Raw genomic sequence first — 19,584 nt, 5'->3', positions numbered from 1 at the left:
GAGTCTAACCCGATTTATCAATTTTCTTTGTCCTGTCACTCTAAACCGTGAAGATCACACCATCACCGATTTTGTGATTCCAAACTCTCTCGCACTGGCCCCCAAAGGCCCAGGGTTTTGCGGCACCAATGCACCTTTTACAATTTGTACAACACCTTGTATATAGACCTACAAGAAAATATATTCTAATATCGCTAGAAATATCTTAATATTTCTCTTAAAATATTTTCTAATATATATCTTCTAATGAATATATTATGAGATTACTTATTAAATTTTATAATTCTTTTTAACTCTACTCTAGTTATCTTTAATTTAACATAATTATTTTTTTTCTTTTATTCTTCAAATTTTTTAACCATTTAATTTAATTTTCATTATTAAATTCTCTCAGTTATTTATTAATTTTTAACAATTCAACAACATAATCATTACTTTCCCTCAATTCTCAACTATTCATTACTTTTTTATACTTTTTTTTATAATTTAATAATATTATCATTATAAATTAATCAAAATTAAAATTAAAATCAAAATTCTAACTTCTATTCAACTTTAAATCCACGAGAATGTAGGACGCAATACTTTCCAACTAAACCCGTACGGAATGCTCCATTCCATTCCGATTCCACTTACTCTTCACGAACCAAACGGCCCTGCGTCAAGTCAAGTCAAACTGCTACGTGGAATCTTTCCGGAGAGAACTGATCATGCGCTTCCTCTCCAACAAAAGGCAATTGGACTTTGGACATCGCGAACCCTAGTCCCCGATTTTCCGCCATCGTCGATCAGAGAGGTATGCTGGAGCTAGAATTCTTGCATCCCAAGAAATTTATTCAGTTGGAGAATTGATTGATTGGAATCGAGTGAATTTGGCGGCGGAAATTCGTTTACTTTGGTCCTTGTGATCGATTTCCAGAATATGTGTCGTGGCGATCGAAGGAGAACTGTTGAGTCGTGTTTCTTGATTCGTTACTGTAGTTGGTTTCTCCATCACCTCTGTTCGGAATGTTCTGCTTTCGTATACTGACGACTGCTGACTCAGAAGTAGAATATTGAAATTCAGTCGGCAGTTCCATGATGGACCCAAATCTCAACCAACACTAGCTTGCCCTGGAGTTGATTTTGCATTTAGCTCATCATGGTGATGGAAAGTTTAGCAATTGATGATTTTGTGCCATAGGTTAGAATTTGTGTTCACTTGGGTATGTCAGGTTAGATCGGTGTCGATTGGTGTAACCACAAGATACCGCATGGTTTCTTATGCTATCCAAGAAATGAGATTAATGTGGTTTGCAAGTTAACTCTAGAGTAGAATTTTGGTGCGGCTGCCCTTTCTATGGGTAGGTTGGTAATTCACCAAGTCGGTGCTTGGGATCATATGTGGTTGACGTGTAATTTTTGAGGTCCTATAATTTTTTCGCCATTTCTCTCATTTCTTCTTCCAAATAAGATTATAATCTTCACATTTTTCATAATCAGATGGAACAGTCCCTCTCTTCCCTCACATTCAAAGGTTCAATTCCAGAAGCTATTTCTGAAGCAAAGATACAGAAGAAGATCTTTGTTGTATACATCTCAGGTACATTTTATTGTTATATCAAACAACAGGGTTAAGTGTGTTGTCCAGGTGCATGTTGAATAGCTCCTATTTCTTTTTGAGCGGTGAATTTGCCTGCAAGCTTTTTTGTACCTGTATTGCTAGCTGAATTCTTTATAATGTATATGTATTTATGACATTACTCCCGTTAATTTGGACAACATTGAATGTGCTAACTTCTGAGCTCTCTTCAAAATATGGATATATGTATATAATTTAAATAGAAACTAGGAGCTTTCTACGCCCTTTAGTTTCATGCCATGGACTGATCCACTTGGCTGCTATGCCCTTTTCCCCCCAATACCAGGTGATGATGCAGACTCGATCCGCATGGAAAATTCTACTTGGGTATATCATAAAGTACGTCTGTTCCACTTTGATGTGTATTAATTTATATTGTTTCTCACACAGAGGATATTTAGATATCTGCCCCAAATTTCTTGATCATATTCTTCGTTCAGGTATCAGAGTCGATATCAAAGTACTGCATTTTGCTTCATTTAGCAGAGGGAAGTGCTGATGCTGCGAACTTTTCGAGGATATGTATCCTTTGTTTTAGTTTTATTCTTCTCATAAGTGATCATATTTTTGCACTCTGATCTTCTAATCATCTTTGTTGCCCTTTGATTAAGTGGGCACTTGTGATAATTTTAAAAAAAAAAAAATCTTAGAACATCGTTGCATTGTATATATGAAAGATAGTTGTGCCAAATGCAAAAGTATAAATTTGGTGGAAAATGTTTTAGCTCATTAATACATTTTTTTCCCTAGTTTTTTGGCTCCAGCTAATTTCACGTGTTTCTCTTTATCATATATCTCTAATCTTGCTTCTTAAGCAGTTTATGCAATATTGTGACCTTGCATCTACTTTTACAGATCTTCAGAATTCTGTTCCTTGCATTACAGCTGTTGGTTATGATGGCTATAAAATTTGGCAACAAGGTAGATTCGCATTGTATGTGTATCATGTTCCATTTGATCATTGCTGACCATTCTCATTCTTATGATATTGTGCAGAGGGATTCATTTATGCTGAAAATCTCGCATCCAGTCTTGAGAAGGCAATTGGACTTTGGACATCGCGAACCCTAGCTCCCGATTTTCCGCCATCGTCGATCAGAGAGGTTTGCCGGAGCTTGAATTCTTGCATCCTGTGAAATTTGTTCAGTTGGAGAATTGATTGATTGGAATCGGGTGAATTTGGCGGCGGAAATTCGTTTACTTTGGTCCTTGTGATCGATTTCCAGAATGTGTCGTGGCTATCGAAGGAGAACTGTTGAGTTCGTGTTTCTTGATTCAGTTACTGTAGTTGGTTTCTCGATCACTTCAGTTCGGAATGTTCTGCTTTCGTATCAGAAGTAGAATATTGAAATTCAGTCGGCAGTTCCATGATGGACCCAAATCTCAACCAACACCAGCTTGCCCTGGATTTGATTTTGCATTTAGCTCATCATGGTGATGGAAAGTTCAGCAATTGATGATTTTGTGCCATAGGTTAGAATGTGTGTGCACTTGGGTATGTCAGGTTAGATCGGTGTATCCACAAGATACCGCATGGTTTCTTATACTATCCAAGAAATGAGATTAATGTGGTTTGGAGGTTAACTCTAGAGTAGAATTTTGGTGCAGCTGCCCTTTCTATGGGTAGGTTGGTAATTCACCAAGTCGGTGCTTGGGATCATATGTGGTTGATGTGTAATTTTTGAGGTCCTATAATTTTTTCGCCATTTCTCTCATTTCTTCTTCCAAATAAGATTATAATCTTCACATTTTTCATAATAAGATGGAACAGTCCCTCTCTTCCCTGACATTCAAAGGTTCAATTCCAGAAGCTATTTCTGAAGCAAAGATACAGAAGAAGATCTTTGTTGTATACATCTCAGGTACATTTTATTGTTATATCAAACAACAGGGTTAAGTGAGTTGTCCAGGTGCATGTTGAATAGCTCCTATTTCTTTTTGAGTGGTGAATTTATCTGCAAGCTTTTTTGTACTTGTCTTGCTAGCTGAATTTTTTATAATGTATATGTAGTTATGACATTACTCCTGTTAATTTGGACAACATTGAATGTGCTAACTTCTGAGCTCTCTTCAAAATATGGATATATGTATATAATTTAAATAGAAACTAGGAGCTTTCTACGCCCTTTAGTTTCATGCCATGGACTGATCCACTTGGCTGCTATGCCCTCCCCCCCCCCCAATGCCAGGTGATGATGCAGACTCGATCCGCATGGAAAATTCTACTTGGGTATATCATAAAGTACGTCTGTTCCACTTTGATGTGTATTAATTTATAGTGTTTCTCATACAGTGGATGTTTAGATATCTGCCCCAAATTTCTTGATCATATTCTTTGATCAGGTATCAGAGTTGATATCAAAGTACTGCATTTTGCTTCATTTAGCAGAGGGAAGTGCTGATGCTGCCAACTTTTCGAGAATATGTATCCTTTGCTTTAGTTTTATTCATCTCATAAGTGATCATATTTTTGCACTCTGATCTTCTAATCATCTTCGTTGCCCTTTGATTAAGTGGGCACTTGTGATAATTAAAAAAAAAAAAAATCTTAGAACATCGTTGCATTGTATATATGAAAGATAGTTGTGCCAAATGCAAAAGTATAAATTTGGTGGAAAATGTTTTAGCTCATTAATACTTTTTTTCCTTTTTTTGGCTCCAGCTAATTTCACTGTTTCTCTTTATCATCTGTCTCTAGTCTTGCTTCTTCAGCAGTTTACGCAATATTGTGACCTTGCATCAACTTTACAGATCCTCAGAATTCTGTTCCTTGCATTACAGCTGTTGGTTATAACGGCTTTAAAATTTGGCAACAAGGTAGATTCGCATTGTAGGTGTATCATTTTCCATTTGATCATTGCTGACCATTCTCATTCTTATGATATTGTGCAGAGGGATTCATTTATGCTGAAAATCTCGCATCCAGTCTTGAGAAGGCAATTGGACTTTGGACATCGCAAACCGTAGCCCCCGATTTTCTGCCATCATCGATCAGAGAGGTATGCTGGAGCTTGAATTCTTGCATCCTGTGAAATTTATTCAGTTGGAGAATTGATTGATTGGAATCGAGTGTCTTTGGCGGAAATTCGTTTACTTTGATCCTTGTGATCGATTTCCAGAATATGTGTCGTGGTGATCGAAGGAGAACTGTTGAGTTCGTGTTTCTTGATTCAGTTACTGTAGTTGGTTTCTTGATCACTTCAGTTTGGAATGTTCTGCTTTCGTATCAGAAGTAGAATATTGAAATTCAGTTGGCAGTTCCATGACGGACCCAAATCTCAACCAACACCAGCTTGCCCTGGATTTGATTTTGCATTTAGCTTATCATGGTGATGGAAAGTTTAGCAATTGATGATTTTATGCAATAGGTTAGAATGTGTGTTCACTTGGGTATGTCAGGTTAGATCGGTGTCGATCGGTGTATCCGCAAGATACAGCATGGTTTCTTATACTATCCAAGAAATGAGATTAATGTGGTTTGGAGGTTAACTCTAGAGTAGAATTTTGGTGCAGCTGCCCTTTCTATGGGTAGGTTGGTAATTCACCAAGTCGGTGCTTGGCATCATATGTGGTTGATGGGTAATTTTTGAGGTCCTATAATTCCTTTGCCATTTCTCTCATTTCTTCTTCCAAATAAGATTATAATCTTCACATTTTTCATAATCAGATGGAACAGTCCCTCTCTTCCCTCACATTCAAAGGTTCAATTCCAGAAGCTATTTCTGAAGCAAAGATACAGAAGAAGATCTTTGTTGTATACATCTCAGGTACATTTATTGTTATATCAAACAACAGGGTTAAGTGAGTTGTCCAGGTGCTTGTTGAATAGCTCCTATTTCTTTTTGAGCTGTGAATTTGCCTGCAAGCTTTTTTGTACCTGTATTGCTAGCTGAATTCTTTATAATGTATATGTATTTATGACATTATTCCTGTTAGTTTGGACAACATTGAATGGGCTAACTTCTCAGCTCTCTTTAAAATATTGATATATGTATATAATTAAAATAGAAACTAGGAGCTTTCTACGCCCTTTAGTTTCATGCCATGGACTGATCCACTTGGCCACTATGCCCTTTCCCCCCTGCTGCCAGGTGAAGATGCAGACTCGATCTGCATGGAAAATTCTACTTGGGTATATCATAAAGTACGTCCCACTTTGATATGTATTAATTTATATTGTTTCTCACACAGTGGATGTTTAAATATCTGCCCCAAATTTCTTGATCATATTCTTTGTTCAGGTATCAGAGTCGATATCAAAGTACTGCATTTTGCTTCATTTAGCAGAGGGAAGTGCTGATGCTGCCAGCTTTTCAATGATATGTATCCTTTGCTTTAGTTTTATTCTTCTCATAAATGATCATATTTTTGCACTCTGATCTTCTAGTCATCTTTGTTGCCCTTTGATAAAGTGGGCAACTGTGATAAGTTTAAAAAATATAAAAAAAAATCATAGAACATCGTTGCATTGTATATATGAAAGATAGTTGTGCCAAATGCAAAAGTATAAATTTGGTGGAAAATGTTTTAGCTCATTAATACCTTTTTTTTCCCCTAGTTTTTTGGCTCCAGCTAATTTTACATGTTTCTCTTTATCATCTATTTCTAATCTTGCTTCTTAAGCAGTTTATGCAATATTGTGACCTTGCATCAACTTTCACAGATCCTCAGAATTCTGTCCCTTGCATTACAGCTGTTGGTTATAACGGCGTTAAAATTTGGCAACAAGGTAGATTCGCATTGTCGGTGTATCATTTTCCATTTGAACATTGCTGACCATTCTCATTCTTATGATATTGTGCAGAGGGATTCATCAATGCTGAAAATCTCGCATCCAGTCTTGAGAAGGCATGGCTAAGTCTTCATATTCAGGTATGCAGAGATTATTAGAGTTAGCAGATGAGAATGGCAGTTACTAACCCCTGCCAGTTGTTTGGGTAGCTTAAAAAGGTGAAGGAGGCCAGGGGATACCTTTCAATTTCAATTGGTGCCCCTTTTTTGATGTCGTGTGGTTTTTCAAATCAGACTAGATTTTACCTGGTTCCATAGGCTTGTGGTTGTTTAGTTCGCCTAGAGTTGGCTCTATGACGAGTAACCTTCAGTGAAAAGGAAAATAATAAGCTGTAGCTTACTCGATTAATTTCCAGATGGTGGCTTGGCTTGGATTTTGTGTCTTAACTGCCTTTTTCTGATGGCTAAATTGTAGGAAACAACTGCCAGTGTCATGGCTCCAGCACTTGCTAGAACAACATCAGAACCATCGACTTCTCAAGCTTCCCCTGTAACCTCAAATGAGGATGGTAGTTCCTTGAGTGCATTTCCTCCTCCATCTGATGGCCATAACCAGTCATCTGAGACTACATCATCTGTAATAATTGAGGAGAAAAGAATTGATGGAAAGCTGCCAAGGTGAGTTGAAATTGTAGAATTGGAGTTGGTTTGTAAGTACATTAGTTTTTCAAATTATCCTACTGATTTAGAGTATGTCATCAAGGAGGAATCGACATCTTTAACTGAACCAGTAAAAGAGCAATCGAGATCAATGGTGATTGAAACTCGTGATTCCAGACATGATAATCAGTACTCCAAGATGGGAAATGACTGCCCTAGCTCTGAAGCAAAATCGAAGAATCTCTTAGAAATTCCAGATGGTTCAAGCTCCACACGAGTTTCATCGGATTTGGTTCAGTCCAATGAGAAGTTGGGTTCTGTTGAGCCAGGCTCAATGCAAAATCTTCCCAGTAGCAGCCGGTCGAGTGATGTTCATATGAATATTCGATTGCCCGACGGTGTAAGCCTACAAGATAAGTTCTCAGTCACGAGCACTTTGAGAACTGTCAAAGATTATGTTGATGAAAATCGAGCCGATATTGGCTCCTATGACCTGGCGACTCCTTATCCTCGAAAAGTATTTAATTATCAAGGTATGAGTATCAGATCCTTATTATTTGCTAGCTGAGTTATACTGCTATGTGTGTCAAATGATACTTCTGAAGCTTACTGTAGACAAATTACTCACGCAGTAAGACTTGGTCCTGGCATTGTTCTTTGAGGATATTCAGTGACACGAACATGAAATAGGTCATTATTCTAATAGAGCTTTAATTTGGTAATTCAGATTTGAGCAAATCATTAGCGGAATTGGAGCTGCTCGGCAGGCAAGCACTGATAGTAGTTCCTCGTAAGAGCGGCTGAGGAAATAATAGCAGAAGGGGTGCTTCCATTTCCTATAACCAAACAGATTCCTCTGCTGCTGACTTGTCCAGCCAGTATGATGAAGGATATTTTACATTTGCAAGAAGGGGTTTGTCTTACCGCGACCCTTCCTCTTATCTCGGCGGTGGTGGCAGTGGAGGCAGTGGAGGCTCTTCCAGTTCGGGGCATGACTCCATTGCTGGCATGTGGGAAAATCGTGAGTTTCTTTACCCTGAGGGCTGTTTTTGCAATATTCTCTTGGCTCGGGGTTAATTTATTTAAGCAGCTAAAGCCCCTTGTCAATAGTTATTGATTTTATGGGTAGTGATCTTTCACGAAAGAAATGCAACAACTTGGTGGGCTCACCTTCACATTGTGTTTTTCAGGGCCGAACCATAATCTTTGGGACGATTATGCAGCTCAAGAGAGGCCATACTCTCGAGACTCTACCCCTCAGGGTACAATTAGAAGCAGGAGGCTGACAACTTCGCAATTTGGCAGCAATATACACACCCTCAAGGATGACGATGATGAAACCCGATTCAAGGACAGGAATTCCTTTTGGAACGGAAATTCTACGCAGTATGGAGGTAATAATGATGATCGCACATAGAGATGTGGACCAGATTATGAGAGTTTGAACAATTATCAAGTATTCATGAGGTTCAATAATTGTTTTTATAACGCATCTTGAAATTGTTGTGTGTTAGTCGGATTGTTTATCGTCGAGATACTCCACTAATTAATATGTTGTCTATATTTTTTGATTTTGAGAACAACTAATTTTTCTATCGATTTGTTGTTCATTGACCATTTTATAAGATTTTCTTTTCATTTTTAATTAATCGAATTTTGAGTCCAAAATTAGATTAAAAAATAAAGGGGAAAAGTATAAAAACTTCATTGTGGTTTGAGCTTGTGACAAATTGGATCCTATATTTTTTCAAGGACAAATAATATAATGTGGTTCATTTCGTGAGACATAATATATTTCACCTTTAATTTTTCATCACTTTCAATGCAAGAATTTTTTTTTTGTCATTATTACCCTTAAACTGTGAAGGGGGGCTTGGGCTGTCGGTCGGCGACCCCGACCCCGACCCCACCACTAAGGTTGCTAACATCCACAAAGGACGTTGGAAACCTCGAGAGTGGGGTGGGAGTCGTCGACCGGTGGCCCTAGCCCTCGAATAGATTGGGATCTCGATTTCGAGATGTTGATCGATTCGGGGGCTAGGACTGTCAATCTGTGGTCCCGACCCCACCTCCATGGTTGTCGACATCCTCTACGGGTCCATGTGACCTCGGTGGTGGGGTCGGCGTGCCGACCGATGACCCTTTCCTCCTTCACCCTCCCCCATTTTTTTCGAATTTTAGGATCAAATTAAAAAAGAAAGTTAAAAGTTTGAGGATAATAATGACAAAAAGAAAAGTTTGAGGACCAAAAAAGACGAAAAATTAACGGTGATGTTCATTATGTCACATGAAGTGTATCACATGATATTTGTTTCTCGAAAAATCACAAGTTTAAATTTGTCTTAAGTTCAAATCACAATGGAAGTTTTTGTACTTTTTTTAGAATAAAATTAATTAATTTTGATTCCCCATTCCTCGGGGAATTGTTGATTCCCCAATATGGGGGGGAATCGATTCCCCTGTAAAAAGAAATCGATTTTCAATTCCTCTAAAATGAGAGATTACAACATCTAGAGATGTCTCTCAATTCTTGTCCCATTACGAACCCAAACCTAGAAGAGTCTAATCCGATCTCTCAATTCTCTCTATCTTCTCCCTCTAAATCGAGACTCCAAAAGGATAACTCAGAGGATTTTCGAAGAAAATCCTACCATCACCGACTTCGTGATTCCAGACTCTCCCTTACTAGTCTCCAAGGGCTCAAGGTTTTACGGCACTAACACACATTTTACAATTTCGTACATGACCCTGTATATAGACTTATAAGAGAATATATCATAATATGGTCAAAAATATCTTAATATTTCTCCCAAAATATTTCCTAGTATATTTGTTTTTATGAATATATTATGGATTATAAGAAATCCCGTGAATATAGGAAGCAATACTTTCCAACCAAACACATACGGGTAAGAATTCTCCATTCCATTTCGATTCCACTTAGGGCATGTTTGGCTTGCGTGAAATGGTATTCCATTCCCTAAGTATTCCATACGAAATACTCATTTCAAAGTTTGGGAACATGGGAATGAGGAATAGTTATTCCGTGTTAGAATAGTTTTTCGGCTTTCGTAAGGAATAGGTGTTCCTCCTTGAATGTTCGGAGTAGGTATTGTCCATCCCCAAAAAGTTGCGAAAACCTGAAAATGCCCTCAACTTTCTTCACTTATTACAATCTCATGCCGTTCCAACTTTACTCTCATGCAGAAACCCCCGAACCCAACACAAGGTTCGCAAACCTTGAAGTAGAGCAAACCCGAAGCACACCTACTTGAATCCTCCTCTGGTTTCGATTCCTCCCTTGGCATAGTGGAACTAGGTTGAGGTGTTGATAAGAAGATCTCCGTCACTACACTGTCCGAGCACTCAGCAACAGAAAACCCAAAGCTGACGGACCAAAACAGAACCAAAGAAGGTAGGGTTAAACTCTCCTTTAATTCCACCCATTCTTGGTCTATTAATTGATTGATCATTGGTTAATTCCACCCATTCTGAGTGATTGGCAAGGTTTCTTTCTGCAGAAGAAGCAAATCCCATTACCGTGATTACCTATCTTCTCCCTCTCCAATTTCCATAGATGGAATTCCCCTAAAGAATCCCCCAAATCGGTGAGTAATTCTTGCTAATTACATGCTTCGGAGAGATAATTATCAATTTCTATTGCTGGGCTGAAGTTTCTTACTCTTGAAATGATTGGCTTCTATGTAAAACTTCAAGTTGATGGTGATGATTTCTTTGTTAACCGCCGGTGTTACAATCAAACCCTAGAATTTTTGTTCACCAGTTAAGTGATTGGTGTGGATTGGCGATCAATTTTCTGTTTGTTTGCTGTTAGAAAATGTTGAAATGGAAGGATTCTGTGATGGGTTTCAATTGGCTGACCTAAATTAACCTCTTTGGCTTTGCTCTGTGGGGGGTTTTCATCACTTGGTTTTCATCCTGCGCGTCGAAGTCAGAAAGTTTATACAATTTTATGTGCTCATTGCTGCATCCTAATTCTTGCATATTCATTTGGAAGTTCCAAATCTTTTATTGTTAATTGGAATTGTTCGTAACTACTTCTGTTTAACGTAAATATGATATTATGTTAAACTTTTATCTCAACACGTTGATTTGAAAATACATGGGTCATGACTAAGGTCGTGACTGAGGGTTAACAGTTATGTTAACCTTTGGCCTACAATAGTTCTTGCTTGATAATGCAAAGAAAATCGTCTACTTCATTAGTTGAAATGACTCCATACCGCTCTCTCATTTACTATTTCCTTACGTTGATTATAAGACTACTATAATATAGTTTGAATCCATTTTGCAGTTATGACTCGCTTGAGTTTCCAGAGTAAGAGCAATAAGAGGAAAATCGTTGCTCTAACTGTGTGTATTCAAATTTGTACTATATTAAGGAGTTCATACGGTGTTAACACTATATTTTGGTTCTTGTAGAATTATTTAGATGCTCTAGATGGGACTTATATCAAAATCAGAGTGCCCAAGGTTGAGAGATCTAGATACAAAACTCGTAAAGGTGACATAGCAGCCAACGTGTTAGGAGTTTGTACTCTAGATATGCAAGTTTTTCCTAGATGGGAGGGTCTGCAGCTGATGGGAGAGTATTACGAGATGCTCGTTTTAGGGAACATGGACTTAAGATGCCAACTGGTGATTATAATAATTTTTTGACATTGATAATATTAATAGGTAAGCTTAATAACATTCAAAGTAATTTAGATTTTTTTGCCCCTCTTTCTTAATATAGGTTATTATCTCGTTGATGTTGGTTATACAAACTGTAAGGGATTTTTGGCACCTTTTACATTGATCGAGAAATTATGACGAATTTTTCAATTTGAGACATGCATATGCTCGTAATGTTATTGGGAAGTGTTTCGGCTTGCTTAAGATTCGATAGGCTATTCTTAGAGTCCGTCATTTTATCCCATTAGGGTGCATAATAAAATTATAATTTCTTGTTGTCTACTGCCAGGCCGTTTGGATTCGGAGTTAAAGTTAACGAAACTTTAACTTTGATTTTAACTGAGGAAGAAGACAAGGGTTTTATTGAAGTTTGTGGGCCCACCAGTTTGACTTTAAATAAAATGAATGGATGTAATAGATAATTGTGTATAATGAGATTGTGTGTTTGAATAAGATATGGGGTCCATCAGTTTGACTTTTCAAATGTGTGTTTTGTTGTGTAGTGTAGAGTTAAAGTTAAAGTTAAAATCATGGTGATTTTAACCCACTATCCAAACGGGGCCTGCATAATTTTATTAGGAGAGAGATGTCTTTTGATCCTATGGAAGACCAACTGAATGAAACGGTTAGTGACAATCCTAATGAGGATGCTGATCATATTTCTGAGATTCAAACATCAAATTTTTAGAGTAATTTGAGGAAACAGTTGGCAACTGAGATATTTAATTTATGGAACTCATCCATTACGTAGTTATATGTTCTGATTGAGAGTTGTAATGTAAACTTTGAGGAGTTATTTTTTCATTTGTTTTGGATTGTATGTTGTATTCTGATTGCTTTTTAAAGACAATGTCATGAATATATTTTAATGCACATGCTTATGAATTTATGAAGGTCTTATTTCCCCTTTCATATGTACATATATATATATATTGCATATATTCAGTTAATACAACTCCTTATTACTATTTAATAATTGTATAACAATTTATATCATGTATGTGCTCTTGGGATAGAAGATGGAAGGGAGTTCTGCTTCTGTTAATTCCCAAGTGACCAAGAATGGCAAAAGGAAATGGACTTTGGTTGATGATGCAACCCTTATATCTTGCATGATTGATATAAGGAATATGAGCACCTACAATGCCGACACAAGGTTTAAGTTTGCTATTGCCAGAGCTTGAGAAAATGCTTTTGGAAAAGCTCCCAAATTTCAGTATGAAGGCGAGACCTCACATTGAATCTCGATTGAAGACACTGAAAAATGAATGGGCTATCGTGTATGATATAATACTAAATACATTAGGCTTTGGATGAGATTCAACACGAAAGATGGTAACAGTGGAAGACAATATTTGGGAGGCTTATGTTGCGGTAATAAATACTTTATCTATTTATTGTTATATTTATCGTCATGTAGATTTATAATGTTACTAACACTATTGTTTCTGTTTCTAGACTCACAAAGAAGTCGCTCTATTTAGACTGAAAAGTTTTTCCCATTTCGAAAAATTATCTTTGATATATGCGAAGGATCGAGCTACTGAAAAGGATGCTCAAACTGTTGAAGATATTCTCAAAGAGCTGGAGATTGAAGATTTGACTGGAGTAGTCGAAGAAGCTGATGTGAATCCTTCAAATCAAAATGAATCTGCCAATGCAAATATCCCTACATCAGGTGACATTTCTTGTGCTCATTTGCCACCTACAGAGGACCCGAGAAGTGCTTCTGTAGGAAGAAAGAGGGAAAAGAATGAAAGTCACTGCTCAGCAATTTCTTAGGCTATGAATACTATGACAGCCGACATGAAAGAGGCTTGTCCGATGCTCTCAAAAAATGTTCACTCTGACATCATTTAAGAGAAGTTCCTTAAACTTTTGGGAGCTCTTCTTAGTGTTGATGGCCTTGCCTCAGCAGAAGTGCGCATGGCTATTCGAAAGTTCGGAGACCATCCGAATGAAGTCTTGTTATTTTTTGGTACCAATCTTGAAGACCACTTGGAAATGGTTCGGGATTTCCTTGTAAATCAATAAAGGAAGATTACAAGTTAAACTTCTTTGTTGAGTTTTTTTGGGCTCTTGCTGTTAAGGTAAAAATGAAATTGTGCTAATGCTGAAATAGTAGTTTGATTCTTTTGTACAATAATAATAGCTGTGAAGGTGATTTGATATTTATATTTTGACAGCTATCTATTGAGTGTTATTTTGGTTTTTATATTTTCGCAGTTATCTTTTGAGTGATGTTATAATGGTGCAATGGAAAAAGTCATGAAATTTGTTTGGTGTCACTGCTCTTTTTTAGTTGGTGGAAGAATGAAGTACAATTTGCAGCGGACGTTTTATTCAAAGTATGGAGCATAGCAATGTACGAGGATGGTGGTGTTACCGAAATTATGATTAGTATAGCAGGTATACAAATATGCAGAAATGACTAAATTGTTCTGTAAACTTATAGCACGTAACCACTAATTGTTATTATTATGTAGAACATTAGTTATGGCGTAAACATGGTTACAAGTTTGTATATAATGTTGCATTTGGTTTCAAAGTAGGATTTTAAAATCAGATTTTGATTTTGAAAAAGAGTAGTATAAATGGGGCTTACCCTTTGATTTTGTCTGAGTTATTTTATTTTGTTGTTGAAAAAAAATGGTATAAATATGACTTACTCTTTGACTTTGTATGAGTTATTTTGTTTTGTTGTGGGTAGAACTAGGTTAAAGTTGTGATTTTAAAATCACATTTGCAAACCAAACAAGCTATAAGAATCTATGATTAATTTTAGTGTGGTTGCGTTATTGAAAATATGGGTATTTATCATTTTGGTATAACATATGTTTTTGTGGAGGTTGTTTTAAGCAGGATTATTTTTCATTATGGTGTAAAGTATGTTTCATGTGGAAGTTTTTTAAGTATGGTCATTTTATTATTATTGCATAAAATATGTTTTATATAAGGTTATTTTAAATGGGGTTAATTTTAGTTTCGTTGTTGGTTTTTTTCATAATATTTAAAATAATATTTTTCGTAATTTTATTTAATAATTGAAATATTTTTAATAATTTTTTATTGCAATTGTAGTTTATATTGCAAAGTAAAATAATTATTTTAAGTAAAAATGACTATTCTTTGTTAATTATGTAATTAATAATTAAATTATAATGTACGGTAATTTTTTATGATAAAGAATATGTTTTTATTAAGAATTTTTTATTAATTATTTAGATAATTATGCTTATTAATTTATTAAAATAGTAATTTCTAATAATTATAATTAATAAAAATAATATTTTCAATTCATTATTAATAAAATTTTAAATATTAATAATTCTATTATTTTTATTAAAATAATTGCTTTTATTAATAATCACAATTTTCATTAACTTTATTAAAATAGTTAATTTTAAAGCTATTCAAGCTATAACCAAACCTGTTCTTTTTCTTCGTGAACCGAACGGGCCTTTGTCGAGTCAAGGCAAACTGCTACGTGGAATCTTTCCGGAGAGAACTGATCATACGCTTCCTCTCCTACAAAAGGCAATTGGACTTTAGACGTCGCGAACCCTAGCCCCCGATTTTCCGCTATCGTCGATCAGAGAGGTATGCCGAAGCTTGAATTCTTGCATCCCGGGAAATTTATTCAGTTGGAGAATTGATTGATTGGAATCGAGTGAATTTGGCGGCGGAAATTCGTTTACTTTGGTCCTTGTGATCGATTTCCAGAATATGTGTCGTGGCGATCGAAGGAGAACTGTTGAGTTCGTGTTTCTTGATTCAGTTACTGCAGTTGTTTTCTCGATCACTTCCGTTCGGAATGTTCTGCTTTCGTATACTGACGACTGCTGACTAAGAAGTAGAATATTGAAATTCAGTTGGCAGTTCCATGATGGACCCAAATCTCAACCAACACCAGCTTGCCCTGGAGTTGATTTTGCATTTAGCTCATCATGGTGATGGAAAGTTTAGCAATTGATGATTTTATGCCATAGGTTAGAATGTGTGTTCACTTGGGTATGTCAGGTTAAATCCGTGTGGAACGGTGTATCCGCAAGATACCGCATGGTTTCTTATGCTATCCAAGAAATGAGATTAACGTGGTTTGTAGGTTAAGTCTAGAGTAGAATTTGGTGCAGCTGCCCTTTCTATGGGTAGGTTGGTAATTCACCAAGTTGGTGCTTGGGATCATATGTGGTTGATGTGTAATTTTTGAGGTCCTACAATCCTTCCCCATTTCTCTTATTTCTTCTTCCAAATAAGATTATAATCTTTTCATTTTTCATAATCAGATGGAACAGTCCCTCTCTTCCCTCACGTTCAAAGGTTCAATTCCAGAAGCTATTTCTGAAGCAAAGATACAGAAGAAGATCTTTGTTGTATACATCTCAGGTACATTTTATTGTTAAATCAAACAGGGTTAAGTGGGTTGTCCAGGTGCATGTTAAATAGCTCCTATTTCTTTTTGAGCTGTGAATTTGCCTGCAAGCTTTTTTGTACTTGTATTGCTAGCTGAATTCTTTATAATGTATATGTAGTTATGACATTACTCCTGTTAATTTGGACAACATTGAATGTGCTAACTTCTCAGTTCTTTTCAAAATATGGATATATGTATATAATTTAAATAGAAACTAGGAGCTTTCTATGCCCTTTAGTTTCTTGCCATGGACTGATCCACTTGGCCGGTATGCCCTTTTCCCCCTGACACCAGGTGAAGATGCAGACTCGATCCGCATGGAAAATTCTACTTGGGTATATCATAAAGTACGTCTCTTCCACTTTGATGTGTATTAATTTATATTGTTTCTCACGCAGTGGATGTTTAAATATCTGCCCCAAATTTCTTGATCATATTCTTCGTTCAGGTTTCAGAGTCGATATCAAAGTACTGCATTTTGCTCCAGTTAGCAGAGGGGAGTGCTGATGCTGCCAACTTTTCGAGGATATGTATCCTTTGCTTTAGTTTTATTCATCTCATAAGTGATCATATTTTTGCACTCTGATCTTCTACTCATCTTTGTAGCCCTTTGATTAAGTGGGCAATTGTGATAAGTTAAAAAAAAAAAAAATCATAGAACTTCGTTGCATTGTATATGAAAGATACTTGTGCCAAATGCAAAAGTATAAATTTGGTGGAAAATGTTTTAGCTCATTAATATTTTTTTTCCTTTTTTTGGCTCCAGCTAATTTCACGTGTTTCTCTTTATCATCTATCTCTAATCTTGCTTCTTAAGCAGTTTATGCAATATTGTGACCTTGCATCAACTTTTACAGATCCTCAGAATTCTGTTCCTTGCATTACAGCTGTTGGTTATAACGGCGTTAAAATTTGGCAACAAGGTAGATTCGCATTGTAGGTTTATCATTTTCCGTTTGATCATTGCTGACCATTCTCATTCTTATGATATTGTGCAGAGGGATTCATTGATGCTGAAAATCTTGCATCCAGTCTTGAGAAGGCATGGCTAAGTTTTCATATTCAGGTATCCAGAGATTATTAGGGTTAGCAGATGAGAATGGCAGTTACTGAACCCTGCCAGTTGGTTGGATAGCTTAAAAAGGCGAAGGAGGCCTGAGGGTATCTTTCAATTTCAATTGGTGCCCCTTTTTTGATGTCGTGTGGGTTTTCAAATCAGGCTAGATTTTACCCGGCTCCATAGGCTGTGGTTGTTTAGTTCGCCTAGAGTTGGCTTTATGATGAGTAACCTTCACTGGAAAGGAAAATAATAAGCTGTAGCTTACTGGATTAATTTCCAGGTGGTGGCTTGGCTTGGATTTTGTGTGTCTTAACAGCCTTTTTCTGATGGCAAAATTGTAGGAAACAACCGCCAGTGTTATGGCTGCAGCACTTGCTAGAACAACATCGGAACCATCAACTTCTCAAGCTTCCCCTGTAACCTCAAATGAGGAAGGTAGTTCCTTGAGTGCAGTTCCTCCTCCATCTGATGGCCATAACCAGTCATCTGAGACTACAGCATCTCTAATAATCGAGGAGAAAAGAATTGATGGAAAATCTGTCAAGGTGAGTTGAAATGGTAGAATTGGAGTTGGTTAAGTTCATTAGGTTTTCGAATTATCCTACTGATTTAGAGTATGTCATCAAGGAGGAGTCGACATCTTTAACTGAACCAGTAAAAGAGCAATCGAGATCAATGGTGATTGAAACTCATGATTCTGGACATGATGATCAGTACTCCAAGATGGGAAATGACTGCCCTAGCTCTGAAGCAAAATCGAAGAATCTCTTAGAAATTCCAGATGGTTCAAGCTCCACACAAGTTTCATCGGATTTCGTTCAGTCCAATGAGAAGTTGGGTTCTGTTGAGCCAGATTCAACGCAAAATCTTCCCAGTACCAGCAGATCGAGTGATGTTCATATGAATATTCGATTGCCTGATGGGGTAAGCCTACAAGATAAGTTCCCGGTCATGAGCACTCTGAGGACAGTCAAAGATTATGTCGATGAAAATCGAGCCGATATTGGCTCCTATGACCTGGCGACTCCTTATCCTCGAAAAGTATTTAATGATCAAGGTATGAATATCAGATCCTTATTAATTGCTAGCTGAGTAATACTGCTATTTGTGTCTAAATGATACTTCTGAAGCTTACTGTAGACAAATTACTCATACAGTAAGACTTGGTCCTGACATAGTTCTTTGGGGATATTCAGTGACACGAACATGAAATAGGTCATTATTCTAATAGAGCTTTAATTTGGTAATTCAGATTTGAGCAAATCATTAGCGGAATTGGAGCTGCTCGGCAGGCAAGCACTGATAGTAGTTCCTCGTAAGAGCGGCCGAGGCAATAATAGCAGAAGGGGTGCTTCCATTTCCTATAACCAAACAGATTCCTCTGCTCCTGACTTGTCCAGCCAGAATGATGAAGGATATTTTACATTTGTAAGAAGGGTTTTGTCTTACCTCAACCCTTTCTCTTATCTCGGCAGTGGTGGCAGTGGAGGCTCTTCTAGTTCAGGGCAGGACTCCAGTGCTGGCACATGGGAAAACCGTGAGTTTCTTTACCCGGAGGGCTTTTCTTGCAATATTCTCTTGGCTCGGGGTTAATTTATTTAAGCATGCTATCTAGAGGTATGTTTTTAAGATTGCTAAAGGAGTGGTATGTTCAGTATCAGCTAAAGCCCCTTGACAATAGTTATTGATTATATGGGTAGTGATCTTTCACTAAAGAAATGCAACAACTTGGTTGGCTCACGTTCGCATCATGTTTTTGAGGACCGAACCCTAATCTTCGAGATGATTATGCAGCTCAAGAGAGACCATACTCTCGAGACTTTGCCCCTCGGGATACAATTAGAAGCAGGAGGCTGACAACTTCGCAATTTGGCAGCAACATACACACGCTCAAGCATGACGATGATGAAACTCGATTCAGGGACAGGAATTCCTTTTGGAACGGAAATTCTACGCAGTATGGAGGTAATGATGATGACCGCACATAGAGATGTGGACCAGATCAGTGATTGCAAGACTCCCCGTTTGTAAGCTTGCTTTTCATGCTCGATCAGCCTAAATATCCATCTCTTCCTGTAATGCTGACATGTTGTAACGGAAAGACGGTAATATCATTACACGTGGTGTTTTTTCTCAAATAAAATCAAACATTTCAATTTTGATTTTAATAATCACAACATTTGGACGTAGATTTCATCTCACACGGCATTTTTGCTGACGTGACACCTCAAAACTTGAAAATTAAAGGGAAGAAGAAAACGTAGAAGAAACAATCGGCAGATAACTCTGGTGTTGGGAGGTGGTGATAGGAGGCCTCACCTCGAACACGTAACCCAATGGGTTCTCGAATTTTTTTTTTTGTAATTATATATATATATATATATATTAAATAACTTGGGGCGG

The 19,584-nt window shown here is 37.1% G+C and overlaps 2 protein-coding genes across 3 annotated transcripts; both read left to right on the top strand.

The window, feature by feature from the left end:
• The first annotated feature begins 580 nt into the window (after positions 1-580).
• On the top strand, positions 581-8,629 carry LOC116214441 (plant UBX domain-containing protein 11-like). The gene is given in 20 exon segments (XM_031549845.1): positions 581-796; positions 1,483-1,582; positions 1,908-1,960; positions 2,062-2,143; positions 2,477-2,542; positions 2,618-2,724; positions 3,384-3,483; positions 3,811-3,863; positions 3,965-4,046; positions 4,373-4,438; positions 4,514-4,620; positions 5,289-5,388; positions 5,713-5,765; positions 5,863-5,944; positions 6,285-6,350; positions 6,426-6,493; positions 6,828-7,030; positions 7,076-7,545; positions 7,740-8,033; positions 8,203-8,629. Coding segments are annotated over 20 exon segments (2,568 nt in total). The 5' UTR covers positions 581-607; the 3' UTR covers positions 8,430-8,629.
• Positions 8,630-10,219: 1,590 nt separating this feature from the next.
• On the top strand, positions 10,220-19,352 carry LOC116214118 (plant UBX domain-containing protein 11). Of its 2 annotated transcripts, XM_031549418.1 has the most exons (14): positions 10,220-10,427; positions 10,534-10,620; positions 12,724-13,081; positions 13,166-14,116; positions 15,183-15,307; positions 15,994-16,093; positions 16,416-16,468; positions 16,570-16,651; positions 16,979-17,044; positions 17,120-17,187; positions 17,523-17,726; positions 17,809-18,238; positions 18,434-18,718; positions 18,943-19,352. In XM_031549418.1, the coding sequence occupies exons 6-14, from the start codon at positions 15,994-15,996 to the stop codon at positions 19,167-19,169; spliced, it is 1,515 nt and encodes a 504-aa protein (XP_031405278.1). In that variant the 5' UTR covers positions 10,220-10,427; positions 10,534-10,620; positions 12,724-13,081; positions 13,166-14,116; positions 15,183-15,307; the 3' UTR covers positions 19,170-19,352. The 2 variants fall into 2 exon arrangements, with proteins under 2 accessions (XP_031405278.1, XP_031405279.1); XM_031549419.1 differs by lacking the exons at positions 10,220-10,427; positions 10,534-10,620; positions 12,724-13,081; positions 13,166-14,116 and having other exon boundaries at positions 15,146-15,307.
• Positions 19,353-19,584: the final 232 nt, after the last annotated feature.

Source organism: Punica granatum, chromosome 7 (genome assembly GCF_007655135.1).
Source record: "Punica granatum isolate Tunisia-2019 chromosome 7, ASM765513v2, whole genome shotgun sequence".
In the NCBI taxonomy this organism is placed as follows: Eukaryota; Viridiplantae; Streptophyta; class Magnoliopsida; order Myrtales; family Lythraceae; genus Punica; species Punica granatum.
This window is presented reverse-complemented; position numbering and strand designations above follow the sequence as displayed.